The 19,956-nt window shown below is 36.6% G+C and overlaps 1 protein-coding gene and 1 pseudogene across 4 annotated transcripts in view; both read left to right on the top strand.

Annotated features, from left to right (window-relative positions):
* PAIP1 (poly(A) binding protein interacting protein 1) overlaps nucleotides 1-18,751 on the top strand; it is a 28,636-nt gene extending 9,885 nt beyond the window's left edge. For 3 of the 4 annotated variants that reach the window (XM_059919268.1, XM_059919265.1, XM_059919267.1), the window contains exons 4-11: nucleotides 2,024-2,136; nucleotides 5,888-5,999; nucleotides 7,273-7,398; nucleotides 8,565-8,671; nucleotides 11,548-11,665; nucleotides 12,419-12,473; nucleotides 16,914-17,007; nucleotides 18,469-18,751. In XM_059919268.1, the coding sequence (XP_059775251.1) occupies nucleotides 2,024-2,136; nucleotides 5,888-5,999; nucleotides 7,273-7,398; nucleotides 8,565-8,671; nucleotides 11,548-11,665; nucleotides 12,419-12,473; nucleotides 16,914-17,007; nucleotides 18,469-18,562 (819 nt within the window). In that variant the 3' untranslated portion in view covers nucleotides 18,563-18,751. The remainder of the gene's footprint in view (nucleotides 1-2,023; nucleotides 2,137-5,887; nucleotides 6,000-7,272; nucleotides 7,399-8,564; nucleotides 8,672-11,547; nucleotides 11,666-12,418; nucleotides 12,474-16,913; nucleotides 17,008-18,468) is intronic. The other variant, XM_059919266.1, reaches the window with a different exon arrangement.
* On the top strand, nucleotides 8,844-10,143 carry LOC132362045 (phosphoglycerate mutase 1-like; annotated as a pseudogene).
* Nucleotides 18,752-19,956: the final 1,205 nt, after the last annotated feature.

The following is a 19,956-nucleotide window of genomic DNA, read 5'->3' as shown; positions in this document are numbered from 1 at the left end:
GACTAGAACACAGATGGGTGAGTGGTAGCTGACCTGGCGGGTTTTTTAAAAAGTTGAATTCCAAGCCAGTGGGGAAAGTCGAGAATCACCCTGATTTATGATGCAGAATCTCCAAAAAGGTTCTAGGATAAGGATGGAATGAGGCTAAAAAGATTGCTTGAAAATCTAAAAAAATTAGACTGTCTAGATCTTTTTGCACTGAGTAACCAGTTTGAAGTTTTATCATAATCCTTCTTGAAGTTATTGAAGAAGGTACTCCACCAAAAGGATGATTTAAGGATGAAAACATGGGAACTAGGAAACAGGGAATTTTACAGGAGAGGCTAAGTGAATCATCCAGATGATGGTGAAAGGAGATCCCAAGATAGTAGCCATGCACATAATAGGCCTAGAGGTACAAGGCTTCGCTGGAATCGGGCAGAATGCTCCAGGAAAGACTTCCCTGGTAAGATGAGCACACTCCCTTATGTTTGAAGATATTAAGAAGAACAAACTAATGAGAAGTCAGTGAGAAATAATATTTAAAAAGTAGAAAAAATTAAGTCTAGGGAAAACAAGGTTGTGCAAGAGAAGAGAAATCAGCATAATACATGGTACAGCTGTAAAGGGAAACACAAAACTAATTAAAAAAATCACGGTGTATCTATAGTTATACCATAGTGGAATGAAGTAAGGTTAAACAGGGTGTAAAGTAAATGCTCATCTTCCTTCGTGGGGAGCTAGTAAGAAATGGCTAAACTCAAATCATGGAGCATGGAGATAACGGAGGTTAAAACCTTTTCAGCTGAAAGAATTGAAAGTGGTTGTCTATGGAAGTAAAATTGAGGTATAGCAGGGAAGCAGGAAACTTTAATGACCAGCCTTGTTGTCTTTAAATTTACTTTAAATTTTAAAAGTAAAGGAAAACAGGCAATGCCAATAATGGGAAAAGTATAACTTTTGAATTTCAAGTCTTTTGGGGTACCAGATGCACATACATGAATGTCGGGAGAAATCAGTCTTTCTTCCTTGCTGAGAAATGTACAGGGTCCTGTGTGAGCAAGGAAATAATTAGAAATAAAAAGTTCTAATTATAAAGTACTTACTCCATGCCAGGCAGTGCTAAACACTTGACCTGTAGTTAACTCATTCACTCCTCAGTGGTTGCAAGGTATTACTCTTATCCCCATTTTATACATAGCTTAACAGAGGTTAAATGACTTGTCTAAGGTTGCACATGAGTAACTAGACCCAACATAGGATTGGAGGGGCATCAGGCCATTTGTTAGATCTAGACCCTGGTTAACTGCTACCTTTGTGAGACTGGCCAAGTCCCTTAACCTCTTAATGTGTGTGTTCTACTGTTCTTTAAAAACTGCAGTGAAAGTTAAACTTCCTGAGTATTTCTTTGGCTATGTCACACAGTCTTTGATACTCAGTGTTTTTCCACTGTCTTCTTATTAAAAATAGCTTATTTCTTTTGATTTCCTCTTTTACCCCAAGCGTTTGGAGTGTTGTTGAAATGTTAATCTTTTGCATCAGGTACCATTAATTACCTCTTTAGGAATCAAGAAACTGAAGCTCAGGGAGGTTTAGAGATATCCAGGGTCACAAAACAGGCCTGGGATTCTTGTTCTGGACTGCTAGATGCCAAAGTTGGTGCCATCCTATTCCTGAGAAATGCCACAGATCATTAGTTTGGCAAATATACTTCATAATTGGCACTATGCAACTGGGTACATGTACATATTTTGTGCAAAAATTAGTTGGTGTGAAGAGATTTATCTCTTTGCTTTCTGCTAACCTCGGGTAAATGGTGGGGAGAGCTTACCTTAATGTTTTTCTTTGTACTTATTCTGGTTCTTGGTGTAAGGTTGGGAGGGAGAGTTAATATCCTTATGCCTAACAATTACAAATGACTTGTACATTTTTCTGTACAGTTTTGGGGGCAGGAATGTTTTTCCTCTTTAGAATATTGCTGTTAAGTGTTTGCATTAATAACTTGATGTGTCTGTGTCATATAAAACTTTTTTCTTTTTGAAAGGCCACATCTATCCCAAATTTCTCTTACATGGGAGCTCGCCTCTGTAATTACCTGTCCCATCATCTGACAATTAGCCCACAGAGTGGCAACTTCCGCCAATTGCTACTTCAAAGGTTAGTGTGTATATATGAAATTAAAGGAAAACTACTTCTAAATGTACTAGAATTTGACCATTCTTCTTTGCTAAAGACTGTTCTTTATAGAAAGTTGCAGGGGAGAATAGGGCAAACCATTCTTTTTTTTTTCTTTTCTTTTTTAAATTAATTTATTTATTTATTTTTGGCTGCATTGGGTCTTCGTTGCTGTGCAGGGACTTTCTCTAGTTGCAGCGAGCAGGGGCTACTCTTTGTTGTGGTGAGCGGGCTTCTCATTGCAGTGGCTTCTCTTGTTGTGGAGCACGGGCTCTAGGCACGCAGGCTTCAGTAGTTGCAGCTCGCGGGCTCAGTAGTTGTGGTTCGTGGGCTCTAGAACACGGGCTCTAGAACACAGGCTCAGTAGTTGTGGTGGACAGGCTTAGTTGCTCCGTGACATGTGAGATCTTCCTGGACCAGGGCTCGAACCCGTGTCCCCTGCATTGGCAGGTGGATTCTTAACCACTGCGCCACCAGGGAAGCCCGACAGGTGGATTCTTAACCGCTGTGCCACCAGGGAAGTCCAAGGGCAGACCATTCTTATTTGTATAGTATTAAGTTTATAGTCATATATATGCCTTTTTCTTATAATGGTCTCTGCCTTTGGTTTTGTGCCTAGAAAGGCCTTTTCCTTTTCCAAGATCTTAAAAATGGTTACTTTACATATTTTTTAGTACTTTTGGCTTGAGTAAGGATCTAATGTCATTTATTGCCACATGTTTAACCAATTTTTCCCATACCACTTTTTTGAATGATCCATTCCTTATTAGAACTGCTGCCTTTATCACACTACATCCTTATATTTGCATTGATTCTGGACTTTCATTATCTTCCATTCATTACTTGTTCTCTTCCTGTTTTATTACCAGGCTATTAAAAAACTCATTTTTTCACAACTAGTCTAGTTAGTTCCCCATTCGTGTGTGTGTGTGTGTAGTCTTCTTTGCTATTCTTGCATGCTTATTTTCTCTGAACTTTAGAATCAGCATGTGAAATTACACAAATGTTGTTATTTATTTATGTTTTGGGATGACATTGAATTAATGAGCTAATGTAGGGAAATGAATTTTCTTATAATCTGAGTTCTTTTATTCAATAACAAGGTTGTCTTTGAGTTTATTAGAGTTTGCCTGCTAGTTCTTTAAAGATACTTTTAATGGTTGCAAAGTATTCCATCGTGTGGTTAAACTGCACTGGAACAGAATAAAGATTCCAAAAGTACACTCCAGAGACACTTGAAAATTAAGCTTTTAACGAAGGTGACACTTCAGATACATAAGTAAAAGACAAATTGTGCTGCTGACATAACTGGCTAGTCGTTTGGGGGGAAAAAAAACAAAGATGGGTTCCTGTCTTATTCTTTACACCAAAATATATTTCAAATATAAAACTAAAACAGTAAATACTAGGGGAAAAAATGACAAACAAAAATATTAGGTTGGTAAAGCCTTTTTAAGCAAGACATGATACCTGCAGGCCCTAAAACAAGAGATTAAACTTAATTTCATATAGATTATAATATTGGAGGGGTCATAAATTTATAAGAAGTGAAGTAAAAATAGGGACATTTGTAACACATGGCAGTGAGCTCATTTATTTAATATGAAAAGAGGGGCCTCTTAGGAATGAGTAAGAAAAAGGCCAGAAATATTTCTATTTTTAATAGAAGTATTTGGAATGACTCTGGATAGGTGCAGTTTGGAAAAATATAAATGACAAAGTTACAAAGATATCTAACCTTACATAATAATTAAAGTACAAATTATAGCTTCTGGAAAGATGTGAAAGTTGGTACTTTGAGGAGGTAGGATGGCAGAAAGGCTTGCTTATCTTCCCTTGTGCTACTCACCCCTGGCTCTGCCTTAGAGTTACCTAGAGACTTAAAATGGGGCTAAGCCCCCAGTCTTGGAAATTCTGATATAATTAGACTGAAGGAGAGCGTGGGCATGGTTTGTAAATCTCCCCGAGTGATTCTACTGTGTAGTCATGGTTGAGAATCACTCTTCTGGCTCTTTTGACTCTGTATCCCCTGTGTGTGCTTCTCTAGTACTAGGATACTGTCAAAGCTATCAGCATGGAAAAGCACTAATCATATAACAAGTGAAAAGGTCATAATTCTGTTAACTTAAAAATGTAGAATACTTTGAAACCGATAGAAGTTACCTTCATAGCAGTTATTTCTGGGCTGCAGTGTCTTTATTCTTTATATTTTTCTGTTTTAACCTTTTTGAAATAGCCACGTATTGCTTTTATAATTGAAAATCTTTAGCTTAAAGTTTTAGAGTCTTTCACCTAGATAATCAACCATGTACAAGGGTAGGAATTTGCATTTGTACATACATTAACATATATTAATATATAATCTAATAGTCATGGCGATGATAAAACAAAAAGGTCATTTCATCGAAGCTCTTACCAGAAAAGTCGTAAAAGGAAGGACAGAAAGGAAAGCAGCCAGCAAGGTGCTTGGATAACTGAATTGGCATTAATTAACTGATCCTTTCCATTATTAACCAGTGTTCTATTTATAGATATCCCAACTTTTTTTCTGATGAGGAATTAACTTAGTATGTATGAGAAGATAACCAATATCTTTCCATGTCTGACTCAAACAGCAGATGTTACTCATTTAATATAGCTTGTAAGCATTGGCACAATAAGCTAAGCTGGGTTTATGATTGATACGTAAACTGAACCAAGGTAAATTCTTGGACAAGAAAAGACTTTTTTCTTTAGGTTCTTTTTGAAAAATTTTTAAATTGGTACCTCAGGTATGAAAGCCATTAAGCCTTCATAAGCTGCTCCCTTGGTCTTTAAATGGAGAACTATCAAAATCAATTTTATAAAACACATGACTTTTCTAGCATGTTCTTACACCTTATCAATAAAAATTTAAAAATCTTTAACACCAAAATGGTGAGCATTAAAAGTACATTTTAAAAATTCATTTTAGTAACAGTAGCTGACACCATAATTCACTGGTATAGACAATGACAGGCTTATTGTGATTATTTTAGATAATAAGAACTATGTAAGCTCTAAGGTGAATGGACCAAGTCAGGGAGAAATCAAACAAGGGAAAATTAATTGACTCCTTTAGTCTCTATTAGAAACAAAGACCCAAACAAAGACCAAATTAATTGCCTTCTATGTTTCTATGTGGTTTCAATTGGGGACTTCTCCTCTTACTTGACTTCTCTGATTTGTATAATAGAAATTATAAGAATAATGGGCTTAATAAGAATTCATTTTCAGCTTAGTTGGATGTCGTCTGTATTTATGTATATATTTTAAAGCTCTGTTCAAAGTTCGTATTTCAGCAAGAGCAGAATATTTTAGAGATACTTCGCATAAAAACAGTGCTTTCTTAAAAAGCCTATGAGGCAATAAATAAGGTGAGGCAGTGAGGTATTTTTGTTTTGTTTTTAGTGCCAGTGTACAGCGAACCTCATGAAATCTGCAGCTGTAACTCGTTACAATTTGTTCTAGTAATAGGTTTATTTTCAGCTATTCTTATCAGTTTCTTAAAACTAGGAATCTTTGTATGAAAAGATAATACATATTCTGATCGCTACAATAGACAGGAACACTTTTTATTTCAGAAAATCAGAGTGTTGGTGCATTGTACTTGCCTCTCTATTGCTTGTGAACAACCAAACTGACAAATGGTCATCTTGTTTGACTATTTAAAAAACAAAGCAATGTGAGATTACAAAAGGTATGTCTTTATTAGATGTCGGACTGAATATGAAGTTAAAGATCAAGCTGCAAAAGGGGATGAAGTGACTCGAAAACGATTCCATGCGTTTGTACTCTTTCTGGGAGAACTTTATCTTAACCTGGAGGTGAGGAGAAATTTTTCTTTTTAGTACTGACAAAGCCTGAGAATATAAATTGATCTCAATAAGGGATTTGTGTTTACTCTTTTGTGACATTAAGAGTGAAATGGGGTATAAAGAAAATAGTCTCAGTACCTACTCATGGTAGTATCCTGGTAGTCCTCAAATGGAACATATGTACCATTTTGTCTTCCTGTTCATGGGCGGTGTTGGGAGATAGTTACTAAGCATTTTAAAGTCTTTATGTACTTTTGGAAAGCCATGGTTTACATGTGATTTCAAGCTTTTGGAATACAGACAATCACACCTTTTTGAATCCTTGTATCATAATATTAGCACATTTAGTATGGTGACCCAAAAGCAACTTGCCCCACAGAGCATAAAACTTTGAAGAGAGGAGAGACTAGAGACTAGAGTTTCTGTGTTTTTTGTTTGGTTTTTTTCACCTAATTCACCTACAGTCGTTCTTTTTGGTCCTATTTTATATATTAATCTTCTATATAGAATGTATTTGTGCAAAGTCTACAGCTAAATTGGTGGTATACTTGAGTATATGCTTGTTGGTAGGCAACATAAGTGCTGAATATTACTTTGTAATGGATTTGCTTGATTTTTTTTTTTTTCGACTAGTTAGTCCCAGATATCGGTATACCTTCTTAAACCCTGATTTGAGGACTTAGTATTGTAAATACCACTGAAAAGACACACGAATCCACCGTCAAATGTACATCTCAGTCAATGCATCTAAAAGGTCTTTGTCCAGTCTCGTGCCTAATTTACTATCCCTTTTTACCACAGATGGCCTTAATTTTTAAAAAAATCTCATGCCTTAATCTTTCTCAGTTTATTTTTGTATAAGCCAAATAAGAGCACCAATATAAAATGTACCTTAAATGAATTGTCACTTTAAGAACGCAGTTGAGCTTCCTGTGTAGAAGTCATGATGATATGTGTGGTGGGAGTTATAAAGATAAGGCATGGCTCCTGAACCTACAGTTCTTCAGGCCAGAGAGCTGAGATACATATTCCATTCTGGTGCAAATTAGAGTCTTTTTAAATAGTATAAAAAGCAGAAAAAAGCTCTGTGTTCCCAAAAAGGTGTTAATAGGCTAGAGACTGCTTTATGAAGCAGTAATATTAAAGGAGGCTTAAATTATCCTGACCATATGTTTTGTATTGTTTAACTTAAAACACTTGTTTTGCCAGCACTTTGTTAGACCATTTGTATATCTGTGTTATATTTTGGCATAGTTGCTTTTCATTTTCTTTTCCCCAAAAGATCAAAGGAACAAATGGACAGGTTACAAGGGCAGACATTCTTCAGGTCGGTCTTCGGGAGTTGCTGAATGCCCTCTTTTCTAATCCTATGGATGACAACTTAATTTGTGCAGTAAAATTACTGAAGGTAGGTTTTACTTATTTTTTTTCTTAAAATGTAACTGTTTCATCCCTTTAGTGTATAATTTAAAGGAAGGAAAGTACATATAATACACAAATAGATCCAAGAGTAAGTTATTTAAGTTAAATATTGACATTTTACTTTACTCTCGAATTTAAATATTGGAAAGGCAATATATACTTATTGTTTAATATAAGAAGCAAAATTTAGAAGTGAAAAATGGAAGTCCTTCACTCCACCCCATACGTAAAGTCCCTTTCCTTCCTTTCCTCTATCTGCATGTGTGCTCTCATAAGATCTTACTCTGTTGTGGCTTGCTTTCTTACCACCAAATGAAGATCTTGGATTTTTGCATGGCTCTTTCTTCAGTAGCTTCCCAGTGTTCCATTGTATGCATGCACATTGTTTATCCATTCCATCCTTGAACAGTTATTTTCAGTTTAGCCACTGTAGCACTGTCAGTAATCTTTCATTGTATCTTTATATATGCAGTTGTTTATGTAACTTAAATTCTTACCCACAGATTTGGTGGCTCAGTGAGCATGTATACCTTAATTTGATAAGTAATGCCAAATTTCTCTTCCAAATGCTGAGCCAGAGTGTGTTCCCACCAACAGTGAATGAGTATACCTCTTTTCCCATATCCTTATCAGTGATGGATAGAATCAATCCTAGGTTTTATTTTGTCATCGTGATGAGTAAAAACAAAAACCTCACTTTAATTTGCATTTCCGTGACTAAAAGCACTAGTGAATTTAAGCCTTTTTTTGTTTGTAAGCCATTTTTTTAGTTTCTGTGAATTACCTGTTTATATCCTTAACTCATTTTTTCCTGATTGTGTTTTTTAAATTCTAAGTTTCTATACTTGTTGGATGTTGCATATTTCAAAAAGTGATATGTTGATTAAAATTTTATAGCCTTGGTCATATAGCAAACGTGCCATATAGTCATTGGCATATAAAGCCTATGATTAAACTTCTGCTATAGTTCATTCCTTTTCCCTGTCAAGAAAAAGTATAGCGATTCCTGAATGTTAGATGGTAGAAAATAATTAGGAATATTTAACTTGCTAAATTCATCTTATTTAAAGAATGCTTTAACTGCTACTAATATCTTTTTAGAATTTCTGTACTTTACTGAATTCTTTATTTTACTGATACTTGCTTTTTTAGTTGACAGGGTCAGTTTTAGAAGATGCCTGGAAGGAAAAAGGAAAGATTGACATGGAAGAAATTATTCAGAGAATTGAAAATGTTGTCCTAGACGCAAATTGCAGCAGGTAGGAAAAGAAGTAATATAGATAGCCAGTAGATCTCAATTCCTTGCTTTTTCTTTGGGGTTGTTTTTAATCTGTTGTGCTTCATCAGAATACTCTTTATAGATCTACAGAAATTTTTTTTTTACCTATGGCTTCTGCTCACCTAGCCACTTTTCTTCAATTATGCTTATAAATGGAAGAAGTTAAGATACTCCTGTGGGAATATGAGTCCATTAAAAAATAAAATGATTAATACTTTTAAGCTCAATAAATATTTGGGTAAAGTATCACTATAAGTCCAGTTGGAGGTATAAACGTGTTAGCAGGATCACACTGCCTTTAAGAACCATATATAGCCACAGTTACGTGGAATAAATTTCAAGCCTGTCTTAAAAAAAAAAAAAGACAACAGGAGCCAGGCAGTGGGGTGCGAGCATGTAGACTTCACCTCAGTGCATAGGAGAGCAGTTCAGACCCTCCGGACAGTGCTGGATGCCATTGACCAGATGTGGCTCTCAGAGGTGAGGCCTTGGCTCCTCAGTGGGCGGCAGCGAGGGCGTCTGGCCTCAGGAAAGCAGAACCACTGCCAAGCGTAGCGAGGCCCAGTAAAGACCTGAAGGCGCTCCTCTGAAGTCCCCCTGCCTCCAGTGGAGCCCAGTCACGCCGTCCACAGCAACATCAGTGAGAATCGAAGGGATGGAGACCTCGCTGGAGATTAGCTACCCTCCTGTGAGAGTCTGAGGATACTATTACCAGAGCTCTGCCCTTTTGGAAGGAAGAAATAGTTTCCCAGATCAAGGAGAGGAAAGGGGTATTGACTGTAGCCCATGGCACCAACCTCCAGCGGCATTGTCAAGCAGAGAGGGTCTCTGAAGAGGTTGTCATGGAGCTGAGCCTGCTGACTATGAATTGGACCCGAACAGGAAGCCCATGAAGCCTGTGCAGTTCCTAGGGGATGAGGAGACTGTGTGTAAAGCCGTGGAGGCTGTGGCTGCCCAGGGCAAGGCCAAGAAGTGAGGGCGAGCAGCAGACCAGCTACTCCCAAGGACACCCTCCCTGCCCATCCCATTCCTCTGCACTTCTCCCCTACACATATCAAACTGACCACGTCTGTAAGCTGTAGCTCCAGATGGGGACTAGTGGCTCCCAATTTCATAGTAGCCATTTTTTTCTCTTGCACCCACTCCCTTCATGCAGTCTAGTCAGAATGGCACCTCGGGGGCAGGGTTGTCAGTCCAAGCAAGGGAAGACTCGTCCAAGAGTGTGGACAGGAAGTAATTCAGGGGGGTTAGCTAATGCTTTGTTTATTACTAAGGACCTGCTTGAGTACGGGATGGGGGAACCATGTTAAGGCGTGACCAGCGAGGGAAAGCAAGAGAGCCTATTTATGTTCCCAGGGGCCAGTCCTGTATTATTCTGTAGTCAGGTGACGGGGTGGCTCTAGTCATTCCAGTGGAGAATGAATGTAATATGCGTGGCAATTCAAACAAATGTTTCCTCCCTGGCTCCAGAAGATCGGGATCAATCCTGAATGTTTATGTGTTGTATTTACTTTTACAAAAAAGTATATAATTTTTTTTTTAATTTTTTTTAACATCTTTATTGGAGTATAATTGCTTTACAATGTGTTAGTTTCTGCTGTATTACAAAGTGAGTCAGCTATACGTATACATATATCCCCATATCTCCTCCCTCTTGCGTCTCCCTCCCACCCTCCCTATCCCACCCCTCTAGGTGGTCACAAAGCTCTGAGCTGATCTCCCTGTGCTATGCAGCTGCTTCCCACTAGCTATCTATTTTACATTTAATAGTGTGTATATGTCAGTGCTACTCTCACTGCGTCCCAGCTTTCCCTTCCCCCTCCCCATGTCCTCAAGTCCATTCTCTGCATCTGCATCTTTATTCTTGTCCTGCTCCTAGGTTCATCAGAACCTTTTTTTTTTTTTTTTTTTTTAGATTCTACATATATGTGTTAGCATATGGTATTTGTTTTTCTCTTTCTGACTTACTTCACTCTGTATGACAGTCTCTAGGTCCATCCACCTCACTACAAATAACTCAATTTCATTTCTTTTTATGGCTAATATTCCATTGTATATATATGCCACATCTTCTTTATCCATTCATCTGTCGATGGACACTTAGATTGCTTCCATGTCCTGGCTATTGTAAATAGTGCTGCAATGAACATTGTGGTACATGTCTCTTTTTGAAATATGGTTTTCTCAGGGTGTATGCCCAGTAATGGGATTGCTGGGTCATATGGTAGTTCTAGTTTTAGTTTTTTAAGGAACCTCCATACTGTTTTCCATAGTGGCTGTATCAATTTACATTCCCACCAACAGTGCAGGAGGGTTCCTTTTTCTCCACACCCTCTCCAGCATTTATTGTTTGTAGATTTAAAAATTATATAATTAGAAGAAAACCTTCTGGGGTTTCTGATGGCTATTGAAATATTCCCACATGTGGTCAGAAAATAAGCCATTCCTTACACCAACATGGGATAAGCTCCTTGAGTTCTAAGGTGTAGGAGTTCATCCTCTCGTGTGTGTTAGAATCCCTCCGCTGCCTTATCGTTTTATGGCAGTGAAATGCCTCTTGATCACGTCCAAGTGTGTCTTTCACTGTGCCAGATTTCTGAATCATGTTCCAGTTGCTTGGCCTTTCACTTGGGCCCAGTACTCATTTGAGCATAACTGTACTAAATCCTTTTTTCCAGATCAGTATAGTAAAGGAGTGATGTGCATTTTTTTAAAAAGATAAATTTGTGTTATTATAGGAAATGTCTAGAATATCAAAGCATGTTAAATTTTTGAAACAACGTTTTAGGCATCTGTGATATATTAGAGCATGATAACACTTGCTCGTTTTAACTCATTTTCAACTTTTGTCTGCAGAGATGTAAAACAGATGCTCTTGAAGCTTGTAGAACTCCGGTCAAGTAACTGGGGTAGAGTCCATGCAACTTCAACATACAGGGAAGCAACACCTGAAAATGATCCTAATTATTTTATGGTATGCCAGTGTTTGCATTTTAAATTTGGTTATTGCTTGAATTCAATTTTGGCAATTTGTAGATAAGTTACATAAACTTATCTCAGAATTTAATACCTAATAACGCTTTTCACTGGCTTAGAGTCACATGGCAGCCATGGAAGGAAGCCTCAGTGAAAGGGTAGACTAGACAAAGCGCCGTTCACTGGCAAGGGAAATGAATAAGGCTTGACTTGGACTTGGGTGAGTGCAGGGATTCCTCAAAGCAGTTTTTCCAGAGAATTCATGATCAAAGGCCTGCATTTCAAACTTTTACTTGGCATTTTGTAGTAAAGTAAATTAAGAAAATGAAAATGGTTACCAGGCCAGTGATGCCCTGAAGCTCTCGACAGGATCAAACAGAAAGAAACTATGGAGGAATGCTCTTACAATCCAGTCTTGGAATTACTTAAAGAAAAAAATGGTTGCAGGGGGTGGGAATCACAACTAAAAATCAGCTGACACTAAATTACAGTGCACGACACACCAAGTCACCAAGGGTGTGACAGGCGGCAGAGGGTGGGGTTAGACCCACAAGAACTTGAGATAATAGAATAGTAATCTGAAGACCATAGACTTTCCCAGTGAAATGAAAATGGCTGCTAGAAATTTAGTTTTTTGCTTGTTCTTGTATTATCAGGTACAGATGAATGAAATCAGCCATGCTCAATTAATGTGCTTTAAAAAATCAATTCTGAAATGATAACATGTTTTAATCTCTCTGATTCCTCCTAGAATGAGCCAACATTTTATACATCTGATGGTGTTCCTTTCACTGCAGCTGATCCAGGTATGTGGTCTCAGTCATTTCCCGACCATTTTTTGGTAAGATGGTAAATTACAGAAAACGATACCCTCACTGGCACAAAGCTGTAGCTTTTTGAAGAGTTCACATCGTTCTAAAATATAGGGTAAAGGTTTGTCTCACTAGAATATTCTTATAGTTACCACTTGGAACCATTTCAGGTGGAACATTTGATTCAGTATATAGTGTCTTGTCACCCTAACAATGAAGGATTGGAAGAATCCCTCAATTAAATGCACGCATTTTTATTTTATATTTCCTCTAATATTTTGTTTTTATCCTCTAAACCTTCAGGTAGTTACAGTGGAAGGGCAAGATGGTTGTAGTTCACTATATAGTCAGCAGCTTTCATGGTACAGGTTAATACTTGCAGATACTAAGAACTGTGGATCTTATTAATATTTGGTGGGTCAGTTAATTAAAATCTAAATCTCTGCACACTTCCCCTTCCAGAAAAGAGCCGTTTATAGAATGAGTGCTTTAATTGTGATAAACAGAACTGCACTGTGAGCAAGAGAACATTTCCCCACTTTGAGCAAACTTACAACCAGCTTATCAGAATTTTCCCATTTGTTTCCTCTGGATAGCAGGCACTGACTGTCCTATGCCTCGGGCACAAATGGGTAGAAAGAAGAACCGCTTAACTTCTCAATTTTAAATCATGAAATATTCAAAAATATAAAAACCACACACAAAAAAGGGCATATTGATTCACTGTCAAGATTGAACCAATTTCACTTATCAGTATATACTTGGGGTCTTTTCAAAGAAATAAAACCCTTTATAGGTAGTAATAACCATTCTCTGTTTCTATAATTGATACCTCACCTTCAAGTCCAGTCCTTCCATAACTTCCCCCCCAGAGGTAATTACTGTCCTGACATTGGTGTCCTTGTGCTGTCTTTTTACTTCATATATGGCTGTAAATGATAGGTATTACCATACACAGTAGTATTAACCTAAATGGTACCTTATTGTGCACATCTTTTTGCAACTTATTTTTTATTCAGTATTTTTGGTATTCATGTTGATTGATGTATATATAGCTTTAGTTCATTCATTTTAAATGCCAAATAATAACCTACTCAGAGTAAACCACAGTTTATAGATCCCCTCCCACTTACGGATGGTTGGTTGGTTCACACTTGTTACTTCCCACAGTGCTGTGCAAACATCTTTAAGGATCTTTGTGCACGTGCAGGAATTTATTTAGGGTAACGAAGTAGAATTGTTACGTTATAGGCTATATGCATCTTCAACTTCACTAAATGTTGCTAAACTGCTTTCCGTCATGATTATACCACTTAATATTCCCACCAGCAACATGTGAAAGTTCCTATTTCCCATTGTTGGCAACACTTATTGTTACCAGACCTATTTTTCTGTCAGTCTGATTGTACGAAATTGTAAACTTGTATTTCCCTACTAGTGGTAGTGAATTTCTTTTCATGTTTCTATTGACCTCTTGATTTCTTTGTTTGAGAATCATCTGTTTGTGTCCTTTGCCTGTATTTCTGTTGGATCATTTGTCTTTCTTATTGATTTGTTTACTGATTTGTAATTACTTACATGGCCTGGAAAGTGATCCTTAATTTCTCCCAGTATGTGCTGTCTTTCCATTTTATGTCTTGTCACAAAGAAGCTTTGAGTGTTAAAGTCCTTTTTGTGCTCTCTGTGACTTAGTTTCCTTACTATGATCAAATTCCATTGTCTTCTAAACCTTGTTGCTTTTTATATTTAGGTGTTTAATCCATCTGGCTAGTTTTTATATGTGGTAAATGGTAGGACTTAAATATTCTATAGTTACTCATCTCAGCAACAGGTCATCCTTCCTCTCTTGGATAAAACGTCCCTCTGTGTACCATGTAACTCCCTATAGATTTGTGTCTTATTCCTGTGTCCATGAATGTGGATCTTTCTTCTGTTTGTCTTGACGCCAATACTGCATTCTTAATTTTTCTTACCTACTGTAAATCTTGCTACGTCTGGTGAGACAAATTTTCCTTCTTCCCTTACTCTTTGAGGCTACCTTGATTCATTTTGGTTCTTCAATCTTCATCTTTGTCCAATCTGTTTTTCCTACTTACTTCTAGTGACTATTTTAGTTATAGAAATTCAATTTGGTTTTCAAACTGAATTTTGTTTCTGCATTTTGTTCAAAGTATCTTGATCTTAAAGTTTTGAGTCCTTTTTTTCTCATCATTCTAAACATGCTTATTTTTGCTTCATATTTTTGTTTTCTTTTCATTCTAACCCTACTGTTTCTAATTGTCATATACAAGATGATTACAAAAATTTCTAATTGTCATATACAAAATGATTTATGTTGTGATCTTTTTTTGCAATCTCATATTTAACTGTCTTTCTTAAACTTTCTTTGTGGAAGTGATTTCAGACTTACAGTAAAGTTATAAAAGTAAAACTGTGCAGAGAACATCCATCTATCTTTTACTCAGATGTACCTTCAGCAGTTTACTCCATTTATCATTTGTTCTCTCCACACTCACTTTATTTTTCTAAATCATTTGAAGTTAAGCTGCATATACTATGGCCCTTCATGACTGCTCCAGCGTTTTAACTGCCTGTTTGTTTTTCTTTATGAAAACTTGTGGCTTGGATTGTAGGAACATCTCTCCAAAGGGGGGTTTATATTTGCTTGTCCCAGGAGCCACAGGGGTAATACTGGCTTGGAACAAGTTTCTATTTTCTTGTCGTAAGGATTCTTTACGTGGATAATAGAAATTTGAAGTGCAGGCCCATTGTTAAAAATTCTCTGGGGAACCAGTTTCTTCAGAGTACTTCTGTCCTCACCCCAAACCCAGGCAGAGACAAACAAGCTTCTTTGCCATCTCCCTTTGCCACCGAGGTGTTTTTCGTTTTTCCTTGGTTCACCTTTTGCTTGAAATACCAGTTCTTTGAATGTTCAGCCTTTGTGTTGGTGAGATGGACTTGGGCCATGAAGTCCATCTCTCTGTTTCACGTGGACTCAAGGCCTTGCTTTCTGACCTTCTGTGGGTTTTAAAACGCAAGCCCTTTGTTCTAAGACCACCTGGTCCGTCAGCCTCCCAGCTGCAGTAGTTATGTATGGCTTTCAGTTCCCTTCTCGTTTCTGTCATCTGATGACTTGATTTTGTGTGTGTGTGTGTGTGTGTGTGTGTGTGTGTGTGTGTGTGTGAGTGAACTCATTCGTACATTTAAAAGAATGTTTTATCTGTTGCCTTAAGTATTTGTTGCAGGAAGGTTTTTTAGTTAAAATTGTCTCCAAATTGCCAAGATTGGGTATCAAAATATCACTAACCCTTTAAACTGGAATTAGAGTTTTATAGAGACTGACAATCTTGGAAAAACATGGTCTCTATCGAGTTAAATGTAATTACATCATCCTCTTGAAATTTGAGGTAGCTGTTGTTCACAAGAAACTAATTGTAAGATAACTAGTTTTAATATACACTGACCCATTTTATTATTCAGAAGTAAGGACTTCATACACACATGCTAATCTTAAAAGATACTCGGTAACTCTGCTTAAGACAGTTGGCAGATGGAGAGCTATAATATCACCTATTATTGCCTTAGAAGAGCCCAACCAAGGGAAAGTTAGTATAGCTGAAACATTTATCAGGTGTCTACGTTCCAGCTGTCTCTAAGGAGAGGGAAGAAAAGAAAATCTCCTACGCTCAGAACATTTGCTAGGTTAGCCTCCTCTGATTGAGAAACTTCAAGCAATGATGGCTCTTACCTGCTAGCCAGGTAACTCACTTTACCTCCTTGGGAAGGAGTAATGGGGGAGCCAGAAGCTAGGAGGTTTGATTGAAATCCCTCCTTGTGGAAGGAAAAACAGTAGTATGGAAGAAACATGTTCTTCGCCAACAAGTGAGGACAGTATCTTGTCTGATGGAAAGAAGCAGCAGAGAATGTAAACAGCATGCACACTGGGTGTGAAATGTACTCTGTTATGTTCATAGTGGCTTTGATTTCCATCTTATATTTAGAGGAATATTAAATATACAGTTGACCCTGAACAACACAGGTTTGAACTGCACAGGTCTGTTTATATGTGGATTTTTTCACTAAATATGTACTACAGTACTTACACAGGGTTGGTTGAATCGCAAATACAAAGGAAACGTGCGTAAGGAGGGCGGAGTAAGTTATATGTGGATTTTCGATTGTGTGGAGGGTCAATGACCCTCAAGTGCCAACTGTATAATTTATGAACATATTTTGGGGGCGGGGAGAGATAAAGCAAGCCAATTAGAATATAAGTTTTGTAAAAGATATTCTTAAATATGTAATTGGAACCTTACTGTTACTTAAATGTATCTGCTTAAATGAAAAGGCATAATACTAAAAAAATACTTTTTAGGGATAACTGGCCATTTCATATGAATATTTTTCAGCATTAAAATTTTTTATTTTTTGTAGATTACCAAGAAAAATATCAAGAGTTACTTGAAAGAGAAGACTTTTTTCCAGATTATGAAGAAAATGGAACAGATTTATCAGGGGGTGGTGATCCGTAAGTTCTGTTTAGCTGCTTTCTTTTTTGGGTTTTTTGGGGTTGTTTTTGGGTTTTTTGGTGGGGGGGGGGTTGTTTTGCTTTGTTTGGCCATGCCGCGCGGCTTGCCAGCATGATCTTAGTTCCCCAAGCGGGGATTGAACCCGGCCCCCCTGCAGTGGAAGTGTGGAGTCCTAACCACTGGACTGCCAGGGAATTCTCATCTTTAGCTGCTTTCTTTGTGAAATTTCTGTGGCCACAGTTTGTAGATGGAGTTTAGACTAGAAAAGATGATGAAAGAATGTGCATTTTGATTTAATGGTGTTATAGTGGTATATATGTAGTAGTTATTTACCAAAAATTTTCAGAAAATCATATTAGAGAAAACACTATGGTTCTGAAAATTACATATAATTAAGGTGGAAAAACTATTAATGTAGCATATTCACACAGTTAGTTTTTATAAAATAGATACTATTGTTATACCTAAGACTTTAAATAAGTGACTCTGATGCTGTAAGATCTTGGGCGAGTTCTGTGCCTGTTTCTCCATCTATTAAATAGGAATAGTAGACCCCTCCTTGAGTTTTTTTGAGAACTAAGTGAGATACATAAATACTTGAAACAGCCCCCTGGCACATAGTAAAAGGCTCAAAGCTTAGCTGTAAAACGATTAAAATTAAAACACAGATAACTATATAAAAATGTTTGGACTGATAGACATATATAAATTATAGTCCTATTCTCATCTCTCAATCTTCATCTGCCATTCTTCGTAATAAAATAAACTTTTACTGTATTACTCATTTATCGTTAGATTGTACTGCATTTTGTATATAGAAGGACCAAGAACTTGTGAGGTTTAGTTCCAGTTCTGTTAACAATTCATGTGAATTTGGACAGGCTACTTAGATTCTCCTCTTCATAAGTGGAGGGTGGAAATAAATTAAATCTGTGACTTCAGTTTTTCTTATCCCATCCCATGTGTTGTAGGTTTAAAAAAAAAAAAAAGAACCACCTTTATTCTGTCTCTAAGTAGTAACATTTTAATTATAAGTCAGTGTAAGATTTTCTAATGTTAACATACTTTTATGTACTAGTTTAATAGAAAAAAATACAGGGATGTGCTTCCAAGCACAATCAGGAAGGTTCAGCCCTGCCAAGAGTATACTACTGGAAATTAAAGTTGTCCTTGGCATTGAATTTCAGGTTATCCTCTAAAGTTTTGTTTGGTAAGCATTATATTCTCTTTGCCCTAATGAACTTGTGGCATTTCAACATATGGCCTTGTACTAGAAACGGGGGAGGAGGAAGGAGAAAGACCCATCAGCAATTGGTAGGATTGGCAAGATAGTTTTGTCACATGTTGGTAGAAAGGGTCATGGGGGGTGGGGAGACACATACTTAACTTTCATGGCTTAGTATCTTAGACATTTTCTGAATTAAAAAACATTAAACTTGTCACATTTGCTTCTTTCACAGATACTTGGATGATATTGATGATGAGATGGACCCAGAGATAGAAGAAGCTTATGAAAAGTTTTGTTTGGAATCAGAGCGTAAGCGAAAACAGTAAAATTGAGTTTCAGCATATCAATTTTATAAAGCAGTTTAGGTTATGGTGATTTAGCAGAACACAGGAAAGCAAGAAAATGTGTCACACTTATACCAAATTAAGGATGTTGAGTTATGTTACTAATGTATGCAACTTTAATTTTGTTTAACACTCTCTGCCAAAATAAACTTTATTCCCTATAACTTAAAATGTGTATATATATATAATAGTTTATTATGTACAGTTAATTCCACTGTTTTGGCTGCAATAAAATCGATTTTGAAAAAAATGAAAAATGTCGAAAGTAAATTTTGCTAGCTGGTTAGAAGCTTATCCTTTAAATTCTACTTTTCTTGAGGGAAAAATTCTTAGCCTGGAAATACATATTACTGCAAAATGTAGCATCCTTTTTTAGATATGAGTATTATAGGTTTCACTTAGTTTTACATTTAGTGTCTCAGTGAATTGAGTTTCAAATATGAATCAGAATCATGAATATCTTTAGCACTGAAGTCTTAGAATATATCATTAACAACTGATTTACATATCCAGATGCTATTTGAGACCAAGGGCTTTTAAAATGGAATAAAAAAAAGACTAAGAACTCCCAACTAAACAACCAAGATTCTTCACTGAGGATTTATTGCAATTCTAGAATTGGTTTTTTTCACCTAACCTCACTACCCTAAAGCCTGGAACATTATTCTGCTTTATTTATATGACTTTCTCATTTTTGTTTTATAGCATGAGTTGCATTGACTTTTTTACTAGAGAATTTTACTAGATCTTTGTCACTCAAGTTTTCATCTGCTTTATAATTGCTATACCTTGAGAATCACTTTTCTAATACTTTTATTACTATAATGTGGTACCACCTCAGCCCTACCTAATTAATATTTTTACCAATGTCAAAAAATCTTTTTCCAACTAACCAAAAGTAAAACTTAATGTACAAAAGGATTGCTTGTAAATATGCATGTAAATAGTTCTGTTCATAACCCACTGGTTTACATTTGGTACATCTGTGTCTGCCTATACAATCAGCTTTCTCACTTTTCTGCTTGTTTGTTTGGTCTGGATTAAAATTAGAGTTTAAAAATAAAATTTAAATAGTTTTGTTTCCTCTAAGTTTTTGGAGTGGTATCCTGGTATTTTAAAGAGTTTCTGTTGAACTTTTTTACATGACATCATAAAGTTCAGATTTGAAATCAGAAACTATACTAGAATAGAAGATATTCTATTCAGTGTCTGTTGAACAAGAGTTTCAATAACATATACATCTACTCGGAAAAAAACAGCAATTATAAAACATTAAAACTCTTTAGCGTCCTTACTGTAAAAGGGAAATATGTATGTAATTGGGGTTTTTGGAAATTGTAATAGTCAGAATTCTTATTTTTAAGAATGGCTCCTAA

The sequence above is a fragment of the Balaenoptera ricei genome, chromosome 3, assembly GCF_028023285.1.
Source record: "Balaenoptera ricei isolate mBalRic1 chromosome 3, mBalRic1.hap2, whole genome shotgun sequence".
NCBI lineage: Eukaryota > Metazoa > Chordata > Mammalia > Artiodactyla > Balaenopteridae > Balaenoptera > Balaenoptera ricei.
This window is presented reverse-complemented; position numbering and strand designations above follow the sequence as displayed.